General features: G+C 35.9%; 2 protein-coding genes across 3 annotated transcripts; one reads left to right on the top strand and one right to left on the bottom strand.

Moving 5' to 3' along the window:
* Positions 1 to 6,430: 6,430 nt before the first annotated feature.
* On the bottom strand, positions 6,431 to 11,915 carry LOC116006902 (pentatricopeptide repeat-containing protein At4g21065-like). Of its 2 annotated transcripts, XM_031247413.1 has the most exons (3): positions 11,545 to 11,915; positions 10,802 to 11,366; positions 6,431 to 8,550 (listed from the first exon to the last, which is right to left on the bottom strand). In XM_031247413.1, the coding sequence occupies exons 2-3, from the start codon at positions 11,086 to 11,088 to the stop codon at positions 6,639 to 6,641; spliced, it is 2,199 nt and encodes a 732-aa protein (XP_031103273.1). In that variant the 5' UTR covers positions 11,089 to 11,366; positions 11,545 to 11,915; the 3' UTR covers positions 6,431 to 6,638. The 2 variants fall into 2 exon arrangements, with proteins under 2 accessions (XP_031103273.1, XP_031103274.1); XM_031247414.1 differs by lacking the exons at positions 10,802 to 11,366; positions 11,545 to 11,915 and adding an exon at positions 8,689 to 8,882.
* Positions 11,916 to 16,242: 4,327 nt separating this feature from the next.
* On the top strand, positions 16,243 to 18,929 carry LOC116007547. The gene is made up of 3 exons (XM_031248257.1): positions 16,243 to 17,113; positions 17,561 to 17,741; positions 18,382 to 18,929. The coding sequence occupies exons 1-3, from the start codon at positions 16,322 to 16,324 to the stop codon at positions 18,843 to 18,845; spliced, it is 1,437 nt and encodes a 478-aa protein (XP_031104117.1). The 5' UTR covers positions 16,243 to 16,321; the 3' UTR covers positions 18,846 to 18,929.
* The last annotated feature ends 189 nt before the right edge of the window (positions 18,930 to 19,118 follow it).

Genomic DNA, 19,118 nt, shown 5'->3' with positions numbered 1-19,118 from the left:
ACCTACAAACAAACCTATAGTATATTAAAAATGAACATTTCTTTGGGATGATAGGGAAATCTACAATCACTATCCAATTATGTGCACTAGATAAATCTCGTTCATGTGTAATAACATGCAATCATACAAGAGAGGTAAATCACACTAAAAAGAACCCGTGCGATGAGTTCAACCAAGAGAGTGTTGACAATAATAATCAAACTCGTAACGTTTAGATACGAGAATTACTCAACTCACTTGACCATCTTTTCAAGAAAAATGAACTTTTAACAAATTAAAGAAAAAGGACTTTTAACAAATGAAAATAAATACACGGTAGTTATTATATTAGTGGTCCGATTCACAATATAATTTGCTCCAAGCTAGGATGCATGTGAGCTCCATTGTCAAAGTCAAAGATAAGCTGATGATGAAAAATATGCATAGATCTTTGACTTTTTCATGCCCATATATTTGATGTTTTTCCGGCCGGCGGCCGATGATATATATGATTTAAACAGCTTGGCCTCCAGGTTTAATTTTATCCAGCTTGAAGTATTGGCATTTCCAACACCAAATTTTATTATTATTATTATTATTTTTTGTCTTACTTTTCATTACCTTTGACTGATCAAAAATATGCGGAAATGAATATGGGATCTATTTACGGGTCGAAATGTGAGATCTGAAAAACACGATAAATTTCACCTTTTGAAAGTGAATGTGGCATTCATTGGATCATCCCATGTAACGAGGAGCAATTAATATGCCGTTATTTGTGCAAGAAGAACATGACACAAATGGATAACCTAAGATAATACATGAGATGCATGTGATCTTACATCTTTGAATTTCATACATATGATATTTTATGAAAGTTAATTAACGGTAATGTTTGAGGTTCAAACTTTATAACGAGTGTGTCATGTTTAATTGTTCGAGTTAAGTTCTTTTTTTTTTTTTTGAATAAAAGTCAAATTTTGTGAGGTAATTATAATCTAAGTCGAATCCAAATTAATTTACGAGAGTAAGTATAGACTAATAGTATCTATCCTAATCCAAGTAATACCCTACTACTGGTAGAAATTTTTTGGCTTATCTAACACGGTGCTAGGGAGCCCATTGAGATTAAGCCGCTAAAGATATTAGCAACTCATTTAAAGTCATTGATTGATATAATTAAATTGAAGTCATAAGTTACCAACATGATTTTTAACATGGTAAAGTAATTGGCTCTGATTAGTTTGATTAGGGTAGAATTATTATTAGTATTAGTTTGATTAGGATAGATATTAATTATTAGTTTCGATTCAATGCTAATTAACACATTTAATTTTTTTTCAAAAAAAAAACACATTTAATTTGAATAATTAATGTCAAGATGATCTTTATATACGAAAAGTGTGGTTAGAATAGAACTAGTACAATAAGATGTACGACCAAGCTATATGGTATATAGTGGGTCTACCTATACCTACAAGGCACAACCCTACAACAGATTGCACGTATACTACTCCAAACATCAACGAGCTAGTAGGGATGTCAGTCGTACCCGTTCTCAATACAAAACTTGACTCTCCATCTCAACGGGGATAAGTATGGGGATAAAAATAGGGAAACAGGGGTTGAATGGAGATAATTTTTAATTCTCCGTCGGGGACGCGGCAGGGATGGGGAGTACTCTCCCCGCCATGCGCCTTTCCTGAAAAATATATACGTATATAAGTATATAACTACATATATTTAAGCCCCACATTACACACATATATGTATTACTTTTTTTTTTTTTTTTTTTTTCATGTATGTTTGGTTATTATTCTCCATTCTCCAGCTGAGAAAAGTAAGTAGGACGAGTATCAAAGGTTGTTTGAGGTCAAAATTGTGACTCCATTCCTTATTTGCTCTGTGGTTATCCATGGAATCATGTAGATCGTATGAATAAAAAAATGATATTTTTTGGACCATATCTATTCTTAAAGACTTTCCTCTTTTGGTTCAATGAATATAGACTAAGTTTTGAATAAAAGAAATTTAAAAGATATGCGTAGATATATGAAAAATATTACGGGGTAGTATATACAAATAAATATATGTAACGAAAAAATTAAAATAATATAAAAGTCATCTTATGATGTATTCGAAAACAAACCGTACAATACATGAACTCGATCATGTGAGACACGGCATTCCCGACCCTACCGTCTTTCAAGACCGGTAGGATATATAGAAGGAGGCCGGAGAATTATTAAGCATGCATGTGAACATACACTCCTAGCCTAACGAAACGAATATTTTATTAAGATATCAGCCACTCTGATTTACTCTTCTGTATATACATAGTCAAATTGAACATTTTATTAAAATTTTATTTCTCTTTTAATGGATTCATATTTTGACTATTAGAGTTGTTGTAATACCACAAGGAATCATTGCTCCCAAAAAGTTGTTGATTAGTTTACATGTCTAATGCCTCATCACACGTTGCAAGTAATATTTTAAGGCCAAAAATTGATGGAAGGGAAATCAACACTGCCAACTATATATACATACACAAAGTCAAGCTTAGACTCGCCCGTAATATTTTACTTCTTTTGATCTACATTTGGTGGCAGCAGAAATGACACCAACATGCATGCAAATATGATCTTTCTCTAGTACGTGTGAAATTGAATGTGGAATTTGGATAAGCACTTTGAAAATTATAAAACGTAGTATGAACTTAGAAAAGTATAGGTTATTTAATGTTTTTGACTAATATTTAAAGAGTNTTTTTTTTTTTTTTTTTTTTGCATGTATGTTTGGTTATTATTCTCCATTCTCCAGCTGAGAAAAGTAAGTAGGACGAGTATCAAAGGTTGTTTGAGGTCAAAATTGTGACTCCATTCCTTATTTGCTCTGTGGTTATCCATGGAATCATGTAGATCGTATGAATAAAAAAATGATATTTTTTGGACCATATCTATTCTTAAAGACTTTCCTCTTTTGGTTCAATGAATATAGACTAAGTTTTGAATAAAAGAAATTTAAAAGATATGCGTAGATATATGAAAAATATTACGGGGTAGTATATACAAATAAATATATGTAACGAAAAAATTAAAATAATATAAAAGTCATCTTATGATGTATTCGAAAACAAACCGTACAATACATGAACTCGATCATGTGAGACACGGCATTCCCGACCCTACCGTCTTTCAAGACCGGTAGGATATATAGAAGGAGGCCGGAGAATTATTAAGCATGCATGTGAACATACACTCCTAGCCTAACGAAACGAATATTTTATTAAGATATCAGCCACTCTGATTTACTCTTCTGTATATACATAGTCAAATTGAACATTTTATTAAAATTTTATTTCTCTTTTAATGGATTCATATTTTGACTATTAGAGTTGTTGTAATACCACAAGGAATCATTGCTCCCAAAAAGTTGTTGATTAGTTTACATGTCTAATGCCTCATCACACGTTGCAAGTAATATTTTAAGGCCAAAAATTGATGGAAGGGAAATCAACACTGCCAACTATATATACATACACAAAGTCAAGCTTAGACTCGCCCGTAATATTTTACTTCTTTTGATCTACATTTGGTGGCAGCAGAAATGACACCAACATGCATGCAAATATGATCTTTCTCTAGTACGTGTGAAATTGAATGTGGAATTTGGATAAGCACTTTGAAAATTATAAAACGTAGTATGAACTTAGAAAAGTATAGGTTATTTAATGTTTTTGACTAATATTTAAAGAGTAACTATAATGTTTTAGTTAAAGCGTCATATCAACTTCGGAGTATGATTCTCGTATCTAAAAGTTACGAGTTTGATTCTTGCCAGTACTCTCTTAGTCGAGTCTGTTGCACAAGATTTTTTTTAGTGCAGTTTAATTTACCTCTGATCTCATGCATGATTTGCATACTACACCAGAGTTAAATTTACCAAATATACACCTTTTAGTGTAGTTATCAGTAATGTGCATGTAGTATTAGACCTTTTTGTCTGTGTGTTGAACTCATAACCCTGTAGCATTACACTTTTGACTCTTATACAATTGCCATAATATGAAATACCAATCGACAATGCAAATGAAGTTTTCAAACTTGGCTTCTTAATTAATTAGCCGACCAACTCAATTCTGCAAAAACAGTAAGCTCAAATTTAGTCCAAACCAAAATGCATAATTCAATAGTTTGTGTTGGATACGACAGTGTAAATTGATAAGTATATAACTTTCAAGAATTTACAATGTTAATTTGACTTTTTAAATTATAAAACTTAAATTTTCGCAGGCTCACAAATTTCATTTTCAACAATGGCGGATGGCCTAAGTATGAGTTTGGCGATGAGANTTTTTTTTTTTTTTTTTTTTGCATGTATGTTTGGTTATTATTCTCCATTCTCCAGCTGAGAAAAGTAAGTAGGACGAGTATCAAAGGTTGTTTGAGGTCAAAATTGTGACTCCATTCCTTATTTGCTCTGTGGTTATCCATGGAATCATGTAGATCGTATGAATAAAAAAATGATATTTTTTGGACCATATCTATTCTTAAAGACTTTCCTCTTTTGGTTCAATGAATATAGACTAAGTTTTGAATAAAAGAAATTTAAAAGATATGCGTAGATATATGAAAAATATTACGGGGTAGTATATACAAATAAATATATGTAACGAAAAAATTAAAATAATATAAAAGTCATCTTATGATGTATTCGAAAACAAACCGTACAATACATGAACTCGATCATGTGAGACACGGCATTCCCGACCCTACCGTCTTTCAAGACCGGTAGGATATATAGAAGGAGGCCGGAGAATTATTAAGCATGCATGTGAACATACACTCCTAGCCTAACGAAACGAATATTTTATTAAGATATCAGCCACTCTGATTTACTCTTCTGTATATACATAGTCAAATTGAACATTTTATTAAAATTTTATTTCTCTTTTAATGGATTCATATTTTGACTATTAGAGTTGTTGTAATACCACAAGGAATCATTGCTCCCAAAAAGTTGTTGATTAGTTTACATGTCTAATGCCTCATCACACGTTGCAAGTAATATTTTAAGGCCAAAAATTGATGGAAGGGAAATCAACACTGCCAACTATATATACATACACAAAGTCAAGCTTAGACTCGCCCGTAATATTTTACTTCTTTTGATCTACATTTGGTGGCAGCAGAAATGACACCAACATGCATGCAAATATGATCTTTCTCTAGTACGTGTGAAATTGAATGTGGAATTTGGATAAGCACTTTGAAAATTATAAAACGTAGTATGAACTTAGAAAAGTATAGGTTATTTAATGTTTTTGACTAATATTTAAAGAGTAACTATAATGTTTTAGTTAAAGCGTCATATCAACTTCGGAGTATGATTCTCGTATCTAAAAGTTACGAGTTTGATTCTTGCCAGTACTCTCTTAGTCGAGTCTGTTGCACAAGATTTTTTTTAGTGCAGTTTAATTTACCTCTGATCTCATGCATGATTTGCATACTACACCAGAGTTAAATTTACCAAATATACACCTTTTAGTGTAGTTATCAGTAATGTGCATGTAGTATTAGACCTTTTTGTCTGTGTGTTGAACTCATAACCCTGTAGCATTACACTTTTGACTCTTATACAATTGCCATAATATGAAATACCAATCGACAATGCAAATGAAGTTTTCAAACTTGGCTTCTTAATTAATTAGCCGACCAACTCAATTCTGCAAAAACAGTAAGCTCAAATTTAGTCCAAACCAAAATGCATAATTCAATAGTTTGTGTTGGATACGACAGTGTAAATTGATAAGTATATAACTTTCAAGAATTTACAATGTTAATTTGACTTTTTAAATTATAAAACTTAAATTTTCGCAGGCTCACAAATTTCATTTTCAACAATGGCGGATGGCCTAAGTATGAGTTTGGCGATGAGATGACAAGTCAAACGGTAGAAATCACGGAATCTTGGTTTCATCGATTAGTTCTCAAATTATTATGCATGCATGTAAAATAATGTTTTTTTTTTTGAAGAAACATGTAAAATAATGTTAAGAATTACACCTATCCCGTCTAATCATTTATTGGATGAGGTAAATCATATAATATGACTAATCACATACCTCTCCGAGTAGACTTACACGATTAACTCTTATTAGATTGGTTAACCGTTATGCATGAGGTAGGTGATGCGATTTTAGATGTTATATTTTAGCGAAAATTGTACTTTTCGTGGTTAAGTTATAGAGTAATTGTAGAATTATCCCTATTTATTGGTTGTGCTCAATTCTCGTCCCTAAGCTATAACTAATATTATACATTTTGTCTATACCTGATGCTGCAAATTTATCATTTAGAAAAATGATGAAATTTGCAACTCAATTATAAGACGAGAAGTGAGCGCGACCAATAATAAGTAGAGAAGAAACTTATAATTACCCTATAACTTAAGAACGAAAAGTGTAATTTTCTCACTATTTTATTATTGTTAATTGTGTACATTCTATATCGGAAGTTGGAATCATCTCATTTTCTTGTTTCAAGAATAGTACTATATGAGGAAATTGCCACAAGTACACATTCTGTCACTCTGCAATGAACTAGCAAAAACTGGGTATGAAGATTCACATTATGAAGTACTGAATACAGTATAACTCACCAATAATCTCCACAAGAACAAGCACCGGATCTGAAATGGTGAAACCGGTTTGCATCGCGTACAACAATCGTCCTGCTCGTAACCAGAGACACGAATTTAATAAACATGTGACAGTCGCCGCAGACTCTGAGGTTCTTGATGACACTAATGGAGGTTCCCTCTGGTGTGGTGATGAGGCCGAATGCAATTGCAAGCTTCTCGCTGTGAGCGAATAGGCTTTCCAGCTTGAGTTCCTCGTCAACGTCGTGCAACACGAAATCTGTATCAGGAACGTATCCAGCGAGCTCTACTTCCCCGCGCAGATGACTCAGCTTCTGATAAATCGCCTTTGAGGAAGGGTGGGTGTGGTCTGCAACGCTGAAGCGATGGATGCTGTTGTCCACTTCGATCCATGTCCAGCCGGGCGTTTTCTTCAAGCTCTGATGGGTCATTAGCTCCCTGATCTTGGCGACGTGTTGCCACCTTCCAGCTTTGGCGTAAATGTTGGCGAGCAGTATATAGTGCCCGGGATTCTGAGGCTGCAATTCGAGGAGTGAATCTGCTGCCATTTCTGCAAGTTCTACCCTGCCATGAATCCTGCAGGCTCCAAGCAGTGCTCCCCAGAGACCTTCATCCTTTTCAACAGTCATGTTCTGAATCAAACTCTGTGCTTCTTCAAATCTTCCTGCTCGGCCTAAGACATCGACCATACAAGTATAATGCTTCACGTCTGGGGTTACGCCATACTCTCCCTGCATCGAGCGGAAGAGCTTTTGTGCATCTTCAACCAGCCTGGAGTGACTGCAAGCATACAAGAGCGACACGAATGTGATCCTGTTAGGTTGTATCCCGTTCTGTAACATTAGAGCGAACAAGTCGAGAGCTTTCTTGCCCTGTCCATTATAACCATAAGCCCCAATCATTGCACTCCAAGTTATAACATTTTTTTGTCTCATACAATCAAATATCTCCCTTGCAGAATCAACATTTCCACACTTAGCGTACATATCAATCATGGCAGTTCCCAGTATCACATTCAGTGTGAAATTGTTTCTCAGAATATATTCATGGATAAGCCTTGCTTTCTGCATTGCCCCTAATTTTGCACACGCGTTTACAACGTTTACCATGGCAACTTTGTCAGGAAGAACCCCTTCCTCTCTCATCTGATCAAAGAGAACCAGAGCCTCGTATGGATCCCCACAGTCAGTAAACGCTCCAATCATGACCGTCCAAGTCACAACATCCCTGTTGGGCATTCTATGAAAGACTTGCTTGGCATCACCAATAACCTTACATCTTGCATACATATCTGCAAGAGCTGCAGCCACAAAAGGATCTGATTGCAGCCCGTATTTACAAACCACATTATGAATCAATCTACCCATTTGAAGGTTCATTCTATCCCTACAAGCCCTTATGACAAAAGGCAAAGTATAATTATCAGGCTGATCCACGGATCTCAGATACTCCTTAAAAGTCCTAAAACAACCGATAAAGTCATCAGCTTTAGCAAACCCACCAACCATAACACTCCAAGAAACGGGATCTCTTTCACTCAATCCACCAAACAAAGCATAAGCATCAGAAATAACCTTATGCATTGTGTATGTATAAAGAAGTTTGTTAGCAACAACAAGGTTTTCAAGAAGACCATTGACTGCTATTTGGGCATGAACCCGTTTGATTTCAGAAACACTTTTACAGTTCACAAGTGCAGAAAGGTAAAACCTTGGATCCACGAAGTGCAGGAATTGTGGGGTTGATGTTTGTGGGAGATGGGCTATCTGCTCATACACTTGGTGTTTTGTTGTAGTCTCAGCAGCAATAGATGTAAAAGGGGATGCTGAGAACAAACCATGTTGTGCATCAATAGAGTGAAGAAGCCTTCGGGTTTTGGATTTGAACATGGAGATTTTGCTCTCAGTCCTGAGATGGAATAAAAAATCAGGATGCCTCACTGCTCTTGTTATGCGCAGGAAAGTGCAGAAATTGAAACTTGAAACAACCAGACTAACGTATTATTCTGATTAAAATACTACGAAATTACAAAAATCTGGTCAACACCTCTTTGTACAAAAGGAAAGATTGAGGAAGAAATCATGAATCAAGAACATAGAAATAGCATGAGGTTGCATAGTGAATCAAGAGCATAGAAAGAATATGGTTTTAAGTTGAGAGTTGAGACTAGGAACTCTGACAACTTTTGCAATACGCTTTCCCCCTTAACTGCTCAGTTCTAGTACATCTCCAGTGTCTCTCAGAATGCAAGTCAAATCCCTAACCACTTCGTATATGAAATCTGTTTGTGTATGCGTATTATGGCCCATAGAGAAGAAGTGGGCTTGTCTTTGAACCTCAATCATGCTATATCCAGGCTCCTTTTTAACCCCTGACTCCTTCATCACTCTCCTGATCTCTGCAACATTGTTCCACATACCAAAAGAAGCATAAGCATTAGACAAGACAACATATTTACCAGCATTTTCTGGTTCCAACTCAAAATAATGTCTTGCGGCGATTTTCACCATGTCCATATTTCCATGAACCTTGCAAGCCCCAAGCAAAGCACCCCATAAAACAGAATGCTCCTTACAAGGAGAGTTTTTAACAAATTCATAAGCCTCTTCTAATCTTCCTGCACGTCCTAAAAGATCAACAATAGCTGCATAGTGTTTTCCGCTTGGTTGAAGCCCATAATCTCTTGACATTGAAGAAAAATACTCTTTACCTTTATCCACAAAGCCTCCATGGCTACATGCAGAAAGAACTGCAAGAAATGTAACAGTGTTGGGTCTAAAACCTTCACTAATCATTCTATTGAAAAATTCCAAGACCTCCACTACTCTACCATGCTGCCCAAAACCAGAAATCAAAGCAGTCCATGTTATAACATTCCTTTCCAAGGACTTCTCAAACACAAGATACCCATCATAGGGACTACTACATTTGAAATACATGTCCATAAGGGCACTATTAACTACAATATTTCTGTTAATTTGGCATTTTATCATCATAGCATGTGCCTGCCTGCCCTGTTCCAAAATAGCTAAAGAGGCACAGGCCCTAAAGACTGATGAAAAAGTGTATTGGTCTGGATTCAAGCCACTTTGTTTTAAGTTGTAAAAAAGACTTAAGCCCATTTCTTCCATCCCCTTCTGCACATATCCTGCAACCATTGCATTCCAAGAGACTAGGCATTTGTATTTTAATCTATCAAAAATACTATGTGCAGTATCCAAATCGCCTGATTTTGCATATAGGATTAACAACTTAATTGTCAGATACTCATTTGGAAAAAAACCAACAACAATCATTTGCCAATGAATTCTTCTTCCTTTCTTATATGCTTTCCTGAAAATACATTCCTGCAAGAGGAGGGAATAAGTTGCAGATTCCACTTGCACCCCAGTGCGGCACAATATCCCAACTGCTTCCATCACTCTTCCAGAGAAACAGAGATCTTTTATTGTGTCATCCAAACAGAACAAATTCTTTAGGGCATTGGCCTGAAAACTATGAATATAATCAACAATCACTTTATGTAGTTGTCTAATTGAACAAACAAAACTATACAATTGTACGTTTATTTCTCTACTATTCCAAGGGTATCTACATTAGTCAATCCAGAGCAATCAAAAAGAACAGAAAAGAATTTGTAAAAAACAGCATTGACACTTTGTGGTTTTGGTTAGTGAAATGAAACCGTAAAAACTCTCCATTTTTGTCTGGTCTCAAACTTTAATTACAGTACTCACAAGATTCTGCTTAATTTGATTTTTTCGGCCATATAATGCATTGGCTCATGTTTTTATCCCTATGTCATTACCTTAGCACCTCTACTAGAAAACCATAAATAAATTAAAAGTATAACAAAATTAAGAACCTCGCATCTTTTTTATTGAAAATATTAACAATTATATAAAATTAACCTCATATAAAATTCAAGCCCAGCATCCAACATGGCAACATGAGTGTCTTCCTAGAGCATTATTACTAGATTTTTTTTCTCCACAAATTAGCCACTTGGCCTAATTCCAATCAAATATAAAACTCCAACTAAGCAATGGACATATATAAAACTCCAATCTAGAATTAACCACAAAGACAAGTACATTAGGTGACAGAAACATAGACAAAGAATTACAAAATGAAGCATTAAGGTCGGAGCTTTCCTAACCTGCTTTTGCATCTATCAGACTGTATCCTCTTAAGAACAGTGGTGGCTTTTCCAGCAAACATAGTTCCCAAAATTGTAGGAAACTCTCCAGAAACCATCTGCACTGACTGGGTTCTCAGGCTCCGAACTCGATTGCAATTCAACACTGCTAAATACCCATATGAAGAAATAGCGATCCATAGTTTTACAGGGTTAGGGCTCGGAAGAGGTCTGAAAATGGGTTCCTGAAATTTGAACTTGGGGGCTGTTGCATTCAGAAGCATTTTCATTCTTGAACTTGTTAGCATTTGTATGAAACTCTGTGAGGATGATTAAAAATATACGGAGTAGTTCTTTTGGTGTTAGGTTGATTGCAGAAATGGGAAGAGGAGAGGGGTTTAAGCTTTTAGAGGGAAACATTAGGACAATGAGTAGAGCTGTAGAATGGCAGTGAACATGAATGTCATAGTTTCGGCCATTTTGGGCCTCCAATAAATTTTCTAACAAAAAGCTCCACCAATGGGAATGATTTTGTATTTTGGATGAATAAAAATACTCTTTTTGCCTCATCTTACATGACATACACCTGCAACAAGAGACTAAAGTTATTTACAATGTTATTGGTGGTTTTAACACTGGCAAAAATATTTAATAACAGATGCTTATTACTTTCACCAGCAAGTTAAGCAAATTTTCTAACCTAGAATCCAGGATACTTAACAATTACACAGTGTTTATCAATCTATTACAAGAATTTCTGTTACCTTTACTTTTGTTTTTCCAAAGAAAAATATCCTAAAACTGAGTCTCATTGTCCTAAGACCAATCTGCTACGGAACTCGGAAACACCAGTAGCGCCGCCCCCTGAGAAATAACCTGACCAAAATTCAGAAATGCGGTCGCTCGCCAGTGCCCAGTCTGAGTCCGTTTCCTGGCTGCGCCGCTGCCCTCTACGCGCTAGCTCTGCAGTCTGCGCTTCTGGCCCCTGCCATTCCGTCGCTCACGACTCAATGGCTCACCCGCCTCAGTGCCTCACCAGACGCCATCGCCAGTCGGCACTCAGCAGTCGTCGCCCGCCTCCGCCTCCGCCTCCGCAAACGAAGAAACAGACAATCAGACACGAGAGTCGAGACAGATGATGAGATGAAGATTGAAGAGTTAAGTCTGATCCTAATTCCTTTGACGAGAAAAAAAAAACCCTAAAATTAGGCCCAATATAGTTACACATATAAACACTAAATATTGGGCTTGGAGCCCCCAAAATTTTGTGGCCCTATCGGGCCCTGGTCAAAATTATTGGCAAATTATATCGTGCATCACGTACGGAAACGGTATTGTTTTGAGCATTGTAAATTAACCGTCTCTTTTTTTTTGTAAATCACGGTTCTCATTTTGGCCAGTCTGTGTATTTATGTTAATATTTTGTGTATTTTAGGTAATCGTTCTGTGTATTCCAGGCAATCATTTTGTGTATTCTAGGCAACCTTTCTGTGTATTCATGTTAGTAACACATGTTGTGATGTGTTTGTGCATTCGAATATTTAGGAGGATGAGTTCTGTGTTTTTTTGTGTCAATATTCTGTGTATTCATGTTATTAACACAGGTCGTGATGTGTTTGTGCATTCGAATGTTATGAGGATGAGTTCTGTGTATTTTGTGTCAGTATTTTGTGTATTCTGGGCAAACATTATGTGTATTCTACGCAAACGTTCTGTGTATTCTAAATAATAGTTATGTGTATTATAGATAATGAATTCCCTGCAGTCGTTCGCGTCCGTGTTCACTAACATCGAAACGACGTCGTTTTGGACCAAGGTGCACATTACTATGTGCACCGTGGTCTACGATATAACGATTGAAAATTATCACGATGAATATAAATATAAAATATTTGTTATAACGATAAATCTTTACCAATTTGGAAAGGGAAAATGACACTTTTTCCCCCTATGCTATGTGCTTATAGCACTTTTTCCCCGTGTGTTATTAAAGTGGCGGTTTTTCCCCCTCAGTTACTTTAAAAGTAGTAGTTTTCTCCCTTGTAATATTAAATTGACATTTTTGCCCTTAAAAATAACCATTTCATTTATTTTTATTCTCCAACCAATTATTACTAATATGTATGGAAGATCACAGTTCGATACGAACCTAATCGAACACTATAGCAATTGAACTTAAATAGTATAGACGGTTACGGTTACGATTCAGAACCGAAAAAATAAAATAAAATAATTGTTGAATTTAGACTATTTTTAAATTAGAAATAAAATTATAAAAATAAATAAATAAATAAGTTTTGATTGGCGGTTCAATATCGAAATTGGAACCGAACCATACCGATTTATCAAAATAAGTGTTTTATCATTTTTACTATATATAACTGTGGTTAAGTTCCGGTTCACGGTTCAACAATTATTTTATTTTATTTTTCGGTTATGAATCGTAACCAGAATCGTCCATACTATTTTGGTATGGTTGCTACAGTGTTTGGTTAGGTTCGAATCGAATCGTGATCATCCATACCTATAAGTAATAATTTGTTGGAGAAGAAAAATAAATGAAATAATTATTTTTAAGGGTAATAATGTCAATTTAATATTTCAGGAGGAAAAACTGTTACTTTAATAACACATGGGGAAAAAGTGCTATAAGCACATAACATAGGGGGAAAAAGTTCTATTTTCCCATTTGGAAATTAACATCATTTAATTTTCACATTCATGCACGTGGCTATCATAATGACAATGTACACCCAAAAAATAAACTTTACAATTTTACATTAAAATGAGCAAACGTATTCCTAAACACATGCATGAGATCAGAACATTGAAAAATGCACGTAATTGATACTATTCTCATTATGATTCATGATTTATTGAATTAGATCTAATCCAATCAATTTATCAGTACAAGAAGATAACAAAATTAAATAATTGAATATAGCTAATTAAGACTAATTAATTCATATATCGACAGTCAATACAAATTCACGTGGTTAAATATCTTATTTTTGGTACGTCAAAGAACCTACTAAATGACATAACAAGAAATACCATTGTCAGTAGTTATACGACAAAATGGGCGACTACCCACGACAAAACTCATTCTCCAAAAATAATAACAAACTATCTACATTGTATACGACATGTTTTAAATTTATTAGGTTACTTATTAGTTATAAGATACTTTATTCTCATGCCACTCCCAACATTCATTTATACCAATACCCCTCGTATTTAACAATCAAACTATCTTTTTTTTTTTTTAATAGCACAGAAACCTCTATAAATATAGCTCTCCATGCATCGGTTTTGGGAGGGCGTCCCACTTCAAGTGATTCAATTGGGTAGGCTGACTTATTTAATTACCATGTGACTTCAAGGCTAGCAAATTAAAATGTTTCTTCATGAGTTTTAAAATAACAATAAGTTGGAAGAGACTCACGTAATATCAACCACACCCATGAACAGTAGATGGTGTTTAATTGTTAAAAACTAAACACTAATTCATATTATTAAACTAGCACGTCGTCATATGGCAAGTATATACTTTCCCAACGCATATTGAAGTGGACCAACCATTATATCATGGACTAGAACCCTGATATTGTACGATTATTTTTAGCTTATTACACATTTATAATATACCAAAAAATGAAGTGGATGGGACAAGGAACACAAAATGGGGCATGAGATTTGGCAACAGGAAGAATAAGGTAGGCAACTATGTTTACAGTTCAATTACATAGTACATACAGTTTGGCTATTGCCATTTGTCAACACACAAAGCCAGCCAGCCCCATAGCTAATTAATTAACTATTGCTTTCTATCAAATCAACATTTATTTCTTCACATAAATAGGGAAGCAAACCATCAATGGTCACATGAACTTTGATATGGTAATGTGAAATGCACATGTATGTACACAACTAATGTATATCAGTAATAAATTCACTCACAATGCCACCAGTTGAATTGATTTTTGGGTGGAAGATTGAACTAAAGATGCAAGATCAAATCATGACAACTTTACTGTGAGATTTTACCTTATTGTAGGGATGTTTCTTTATGGGCATCAGACATAAAATGTTTTGTTAATCAACTTTCTGTAACTACAAATGTTAAAATTTAAAAAGTTACTCAAAACAATTTTTCAATTAGTTTTTTGAGAAAATAAATTATACCAAACAGCTATCAGCTAACAACTAATTTACCAAACACATTTCTACAATCAGCTAATATTATTAACTAGTCATACCCTCTAACACAATCAGCTAACAACCATTTACCAAACATGGTCATAATGTTTTATATGATTGCCAACTCACGAGAGAAACATTAATATATTCGGCACAATCACTCAAATAAATTTTTTTGAGTGATGAAAGAAATACACAGTTATTATCTAATGGCAGAACAACATATATGTGCCAACTAAAAAACTGTTATCAAAATTAAATCGTAATTTTATAGTATGAGAATTATCATGTCCAATTCACTTTCCACTCCAGGCAACTAATAATTTAATTGCTCCGGCTAGTATCACCTACTTCTCTTCACATTTTATCCAACTTCTTAATAAGGGAGTTAATTAGGCGCAACGTAGTCATTAATTTATTTCTACATTAGGAAATACATAGTCGTTGGAGCCGATTTGATGTGAACCAATGTAGTTTCACTTGGTGTCAGATGAATCATCATTGTACTATTTCAGTGGTAGTTATCGTATTTAACCATTTCTCAAACAAATTTGTACCACGATATTAATGCAGGTGTAACCGTGCAACTACCGTAATTAATCCATTATTAAATTGTAAACGCCTGTAAAAAGTGAGACAACTGGGGGTGGAACCAAAAAATTTATGTCAAGGGTGTCAAAATTATATAAAAGTTACAATGTTAATCAATATCAATACTGATTTGAGTACTATTGACTCTGGTTACAATATAGTATCTGTTCATAACTACTTTTTCAGGCTCGATCCTCCTTCCCATATGGGATGCAACTAGACCACAAGATCTTTGGTGCTTGTCACTCTTTTATCAAGTAAAAGTTGTCATTTATTTTGTTGGCAACATTTTTTTTTACATAATTAAGTGATATTCATTTTAACAATTAACTTACTATTTCAAAATTTGAGGGACGTGACCACGGGAACCAATATTAAAATTAATTTTTCCAATTCCAAAACTAATTGTGGGTTTTTCTTTTTTTTTTATTTATTTATTCATATCTACTTTATCAAAATTTTAAATCAAACATATAATCTCTCATTTGGTAGAGTCACTTCGTACCATTATACCACAATTTCAACTCCCATATCTTTCCACTTGGTATGACTACTCTAACTAATTTATGAGAGGATGGTCATAAATGTGTAGTAATATTAACATCGGTCCACCTTGCAGAATATTTTATAAATAGCAAACCAATAAGGCTGCCATTCATACTTCACTACCTATTCTCCATCTTCCCCGTCGATATTCCGAATCCTTATTAACTCCGAGAAACAATAATACTGTGTAACAAGACGACAATAATGTCTGTTAGAAAAGGCGGCGATGAGAATAATAAGGAGAGGATTGTCGGAGGCACTGAACACGCCTGGTGCAAAGCCGTCTCCGGCGGCACAGGCATCACAGTGCTGGCGTTTCTCGTGTCGCCGGAAGCGGCGGACACTTGTGTTCTCCGAAATGCCCTCCACAACATCCTAAATTCCCATCCTACCCTCCGCTCCAAGCTTCTCTACAACGCCGCAACCAAGGCGTTCTCCTTCGCCATATCCGCCACCCCAGACGTCCAAATCACGCGCTTCGACGCGCCGGCGACTCTGCAGTTACTCCGGTCCCGGAAAGATTCCTCATCCGACGTCGTTTCTCTCTCTCCCTTCCAGATAATCCTCGAGCACGAGCTGAGCAACAACGCCGCGTGGCGAAACCCTAATTCCTTCCCGCCTTCCGGCGCCGACGTGCTCTTCGCGAGCGTTTACGCGTTGCCGGAGGACGGGAAGCGCGTGATGGCGCTGCGGTTCCACACGGCGGTGTGCGACCGGACCACGGCGGTGGCGCTGCTGGGGGAGTTGATGGAGTTTATGGGGGAGGGGACACTGAAGGGAATAAAGAACGAAGGGGAGGGTAGTTTCGGAATAGAAAATGTTGTCCCCAGTGAGAAATCAAAGAAGAGGCTTTGGGCTCATGGCTTAGACATGCTGGGGTATTCTGTCAACTCTTTCCGTTTGACTAATTTGAAGTTCAATGACGTAAAAGGGCCTAGGCATTCTCTTGTGGTTAGGCTGCAGTTGAACCTCCATCACACTTCAAGAATCCTTGCAGTAACTATAATTCTTCCCCTCTTTAATTCCTTTTTAAAATTTTTTACTAACCAGAAATTTATCAGTTACTATTTAAGAGTGTTTAAACTCCAAAAAGGTAAACATCATAGGTTGCCCAAACATTACAGCTGAGTGCCAAACTTGTAATTTTATGTTTACCAAGTTAAAAGTCTAATCAACTTAGTTGAAATTGTCCGAACATAAACTCCGTCTTTAATTCTTTCATCTATATAATGGTCCATCCTCTCTAATCATAAGTCACCATCCCAACACAATTTTCACATGCATGACACACACTGTTAATATTATGTATAAAATACTAAAGATTCTAGAGATCGAGATGTGTGGGCCGGGAGAATCTCTACCCGAATGACAGATTAGTTTTATCATGTGAAATGCGGATACAAACTTAATTGTATATAAATTGTTATATTCTTTGTTGGTTAGGGTTGCAAATCTGCTGGGATCAAGTTATGTGGAGTTTTAACAGCAGCAGGATTGATAGCAGCACATTCTTCAAGATCCCAGTGGGATCATCATCATCAGCAGCAGAAGAAGAAATATGGAGTTGTGATACTCACTGACTGCCGTTCAATTCTTGATCCCCCTCTTTCTTCTCACCATTATGGTTAGTTGGTCCACTTTCATATATTAATTTTTTAGTGAAGATGAAAACCCAACAATCCACTTGTTGGTTTTAGGATGACCGTTAGGCAGGCCAACATGCATTACCGTAAAACTTAGATAAAATAATAAGTGAAAACACAAGAACAATTTAAGAAGAGTACTTGTCCTTGTATTCATATCAAAACCTTTTAATTACTATGTGTTTATACCAAATTAATAGGCTTTAGAAAGGAACTTAAAGCTACTAAAACTAACCAAACCACCACAAACATTTCCTAATATAAATTAGCAAAGAATCTTGCCAAATTTGTCAAGATTCCCCACGAATACATGGTTCGCTGCCTCTGAGTGCCGTACCGGGTCGGGCACCGCGATCTGACTGCCTACATCAGGCGGGCTACTAGAGCCTTCACGCCTAACCTATTGACGAGAAAAGGAAGTCGGTCAGCCGGCTCCTGGGGACAAATTAGGTACGTGTCTTGGGTATCCATCACCACTATTCGAAAATATGCACTAAGTAATTTAGTCTTATTATTGTAGGAGGAAAATATTTACAATAAGGTAAATCAGTCTTGTTCATAACTAATCAACTGTCAAATTTATAACTTGTGACTAATTTGACTGAGATTGTCCTCGTGCAGGATTCTATCACTCTGCAATTCTCAACATGCACACCATGAAGGGAGGAGAAAGCCTGTGGGATTTGGCAAAGAGAAGCTACAATGCCTTCGAGAATTCCAAGAAATCCAACAAACATTTCTCGGACATGGCGGACCTCAATTTCCTGATGTGCAAGGCCATCGACAACCCTAATCTGACGGCGTCATCATCGTTGAGAACCTCCTTTATAACGGTGTTCGAGGAGCCGGTGGTTTACGACATCAGCGCCGACATCCAACGGGACCTCGGCGTGGAAGACTACGTGGGGTGTTCCTCGGTTCACGGCGTGGGACCGTCGATCGCCGTGTTTGACGCCGTGATTGACGGAAAACTTGACTGTGCATGTGTTTATCCGTCACCTTTGCATTCCAGGGAACAAATGCACGAGCTGGTTGATGAGATGAAGAGGGTTCTTATTGATGCCACCAAATGCATTGATGAATAGGGGGAATTTACTGTCAAAAAAATTTCAGAATATTTTAAGTTAATGACATTTCTTTGAAGTAAAATTCATTAGTTTTTGAACTAAGCAATATGGTAAGTTAGAGTAATTAATGATGACCTACTATACCGGTCTAGATAATGCATGGTATATCTACTCTAATAGTATCGATCTTTTGATGGTTGAGTTTCACCCTAGCAAAGATTAGTCATTTTGTTGGTTAACCTTTTTTTTTTTTTTTTTTTTTTTTTTTTTTTTTTTTTTTTTTTTTTTTTT

The sequence above is a fragment of the Ipomoea triloba genome, chromosome 15 (genome assembly GCF_003576645.1).
Source record: "Ipomoea triloba cultivar NCNSP0323 chromosome 15, ASM357664v1".
NCBI lineage: Eukaryota > Viridiplantae > Streptophyta > Magnoliopsida > Solanales > Convolvulaceae > Ipomoea > Ipomoea triloba.
Note: the sequence above shows the minus strand (reverse complement) of the source record. Positions and strands in the feature narration are given on the sequence as shown.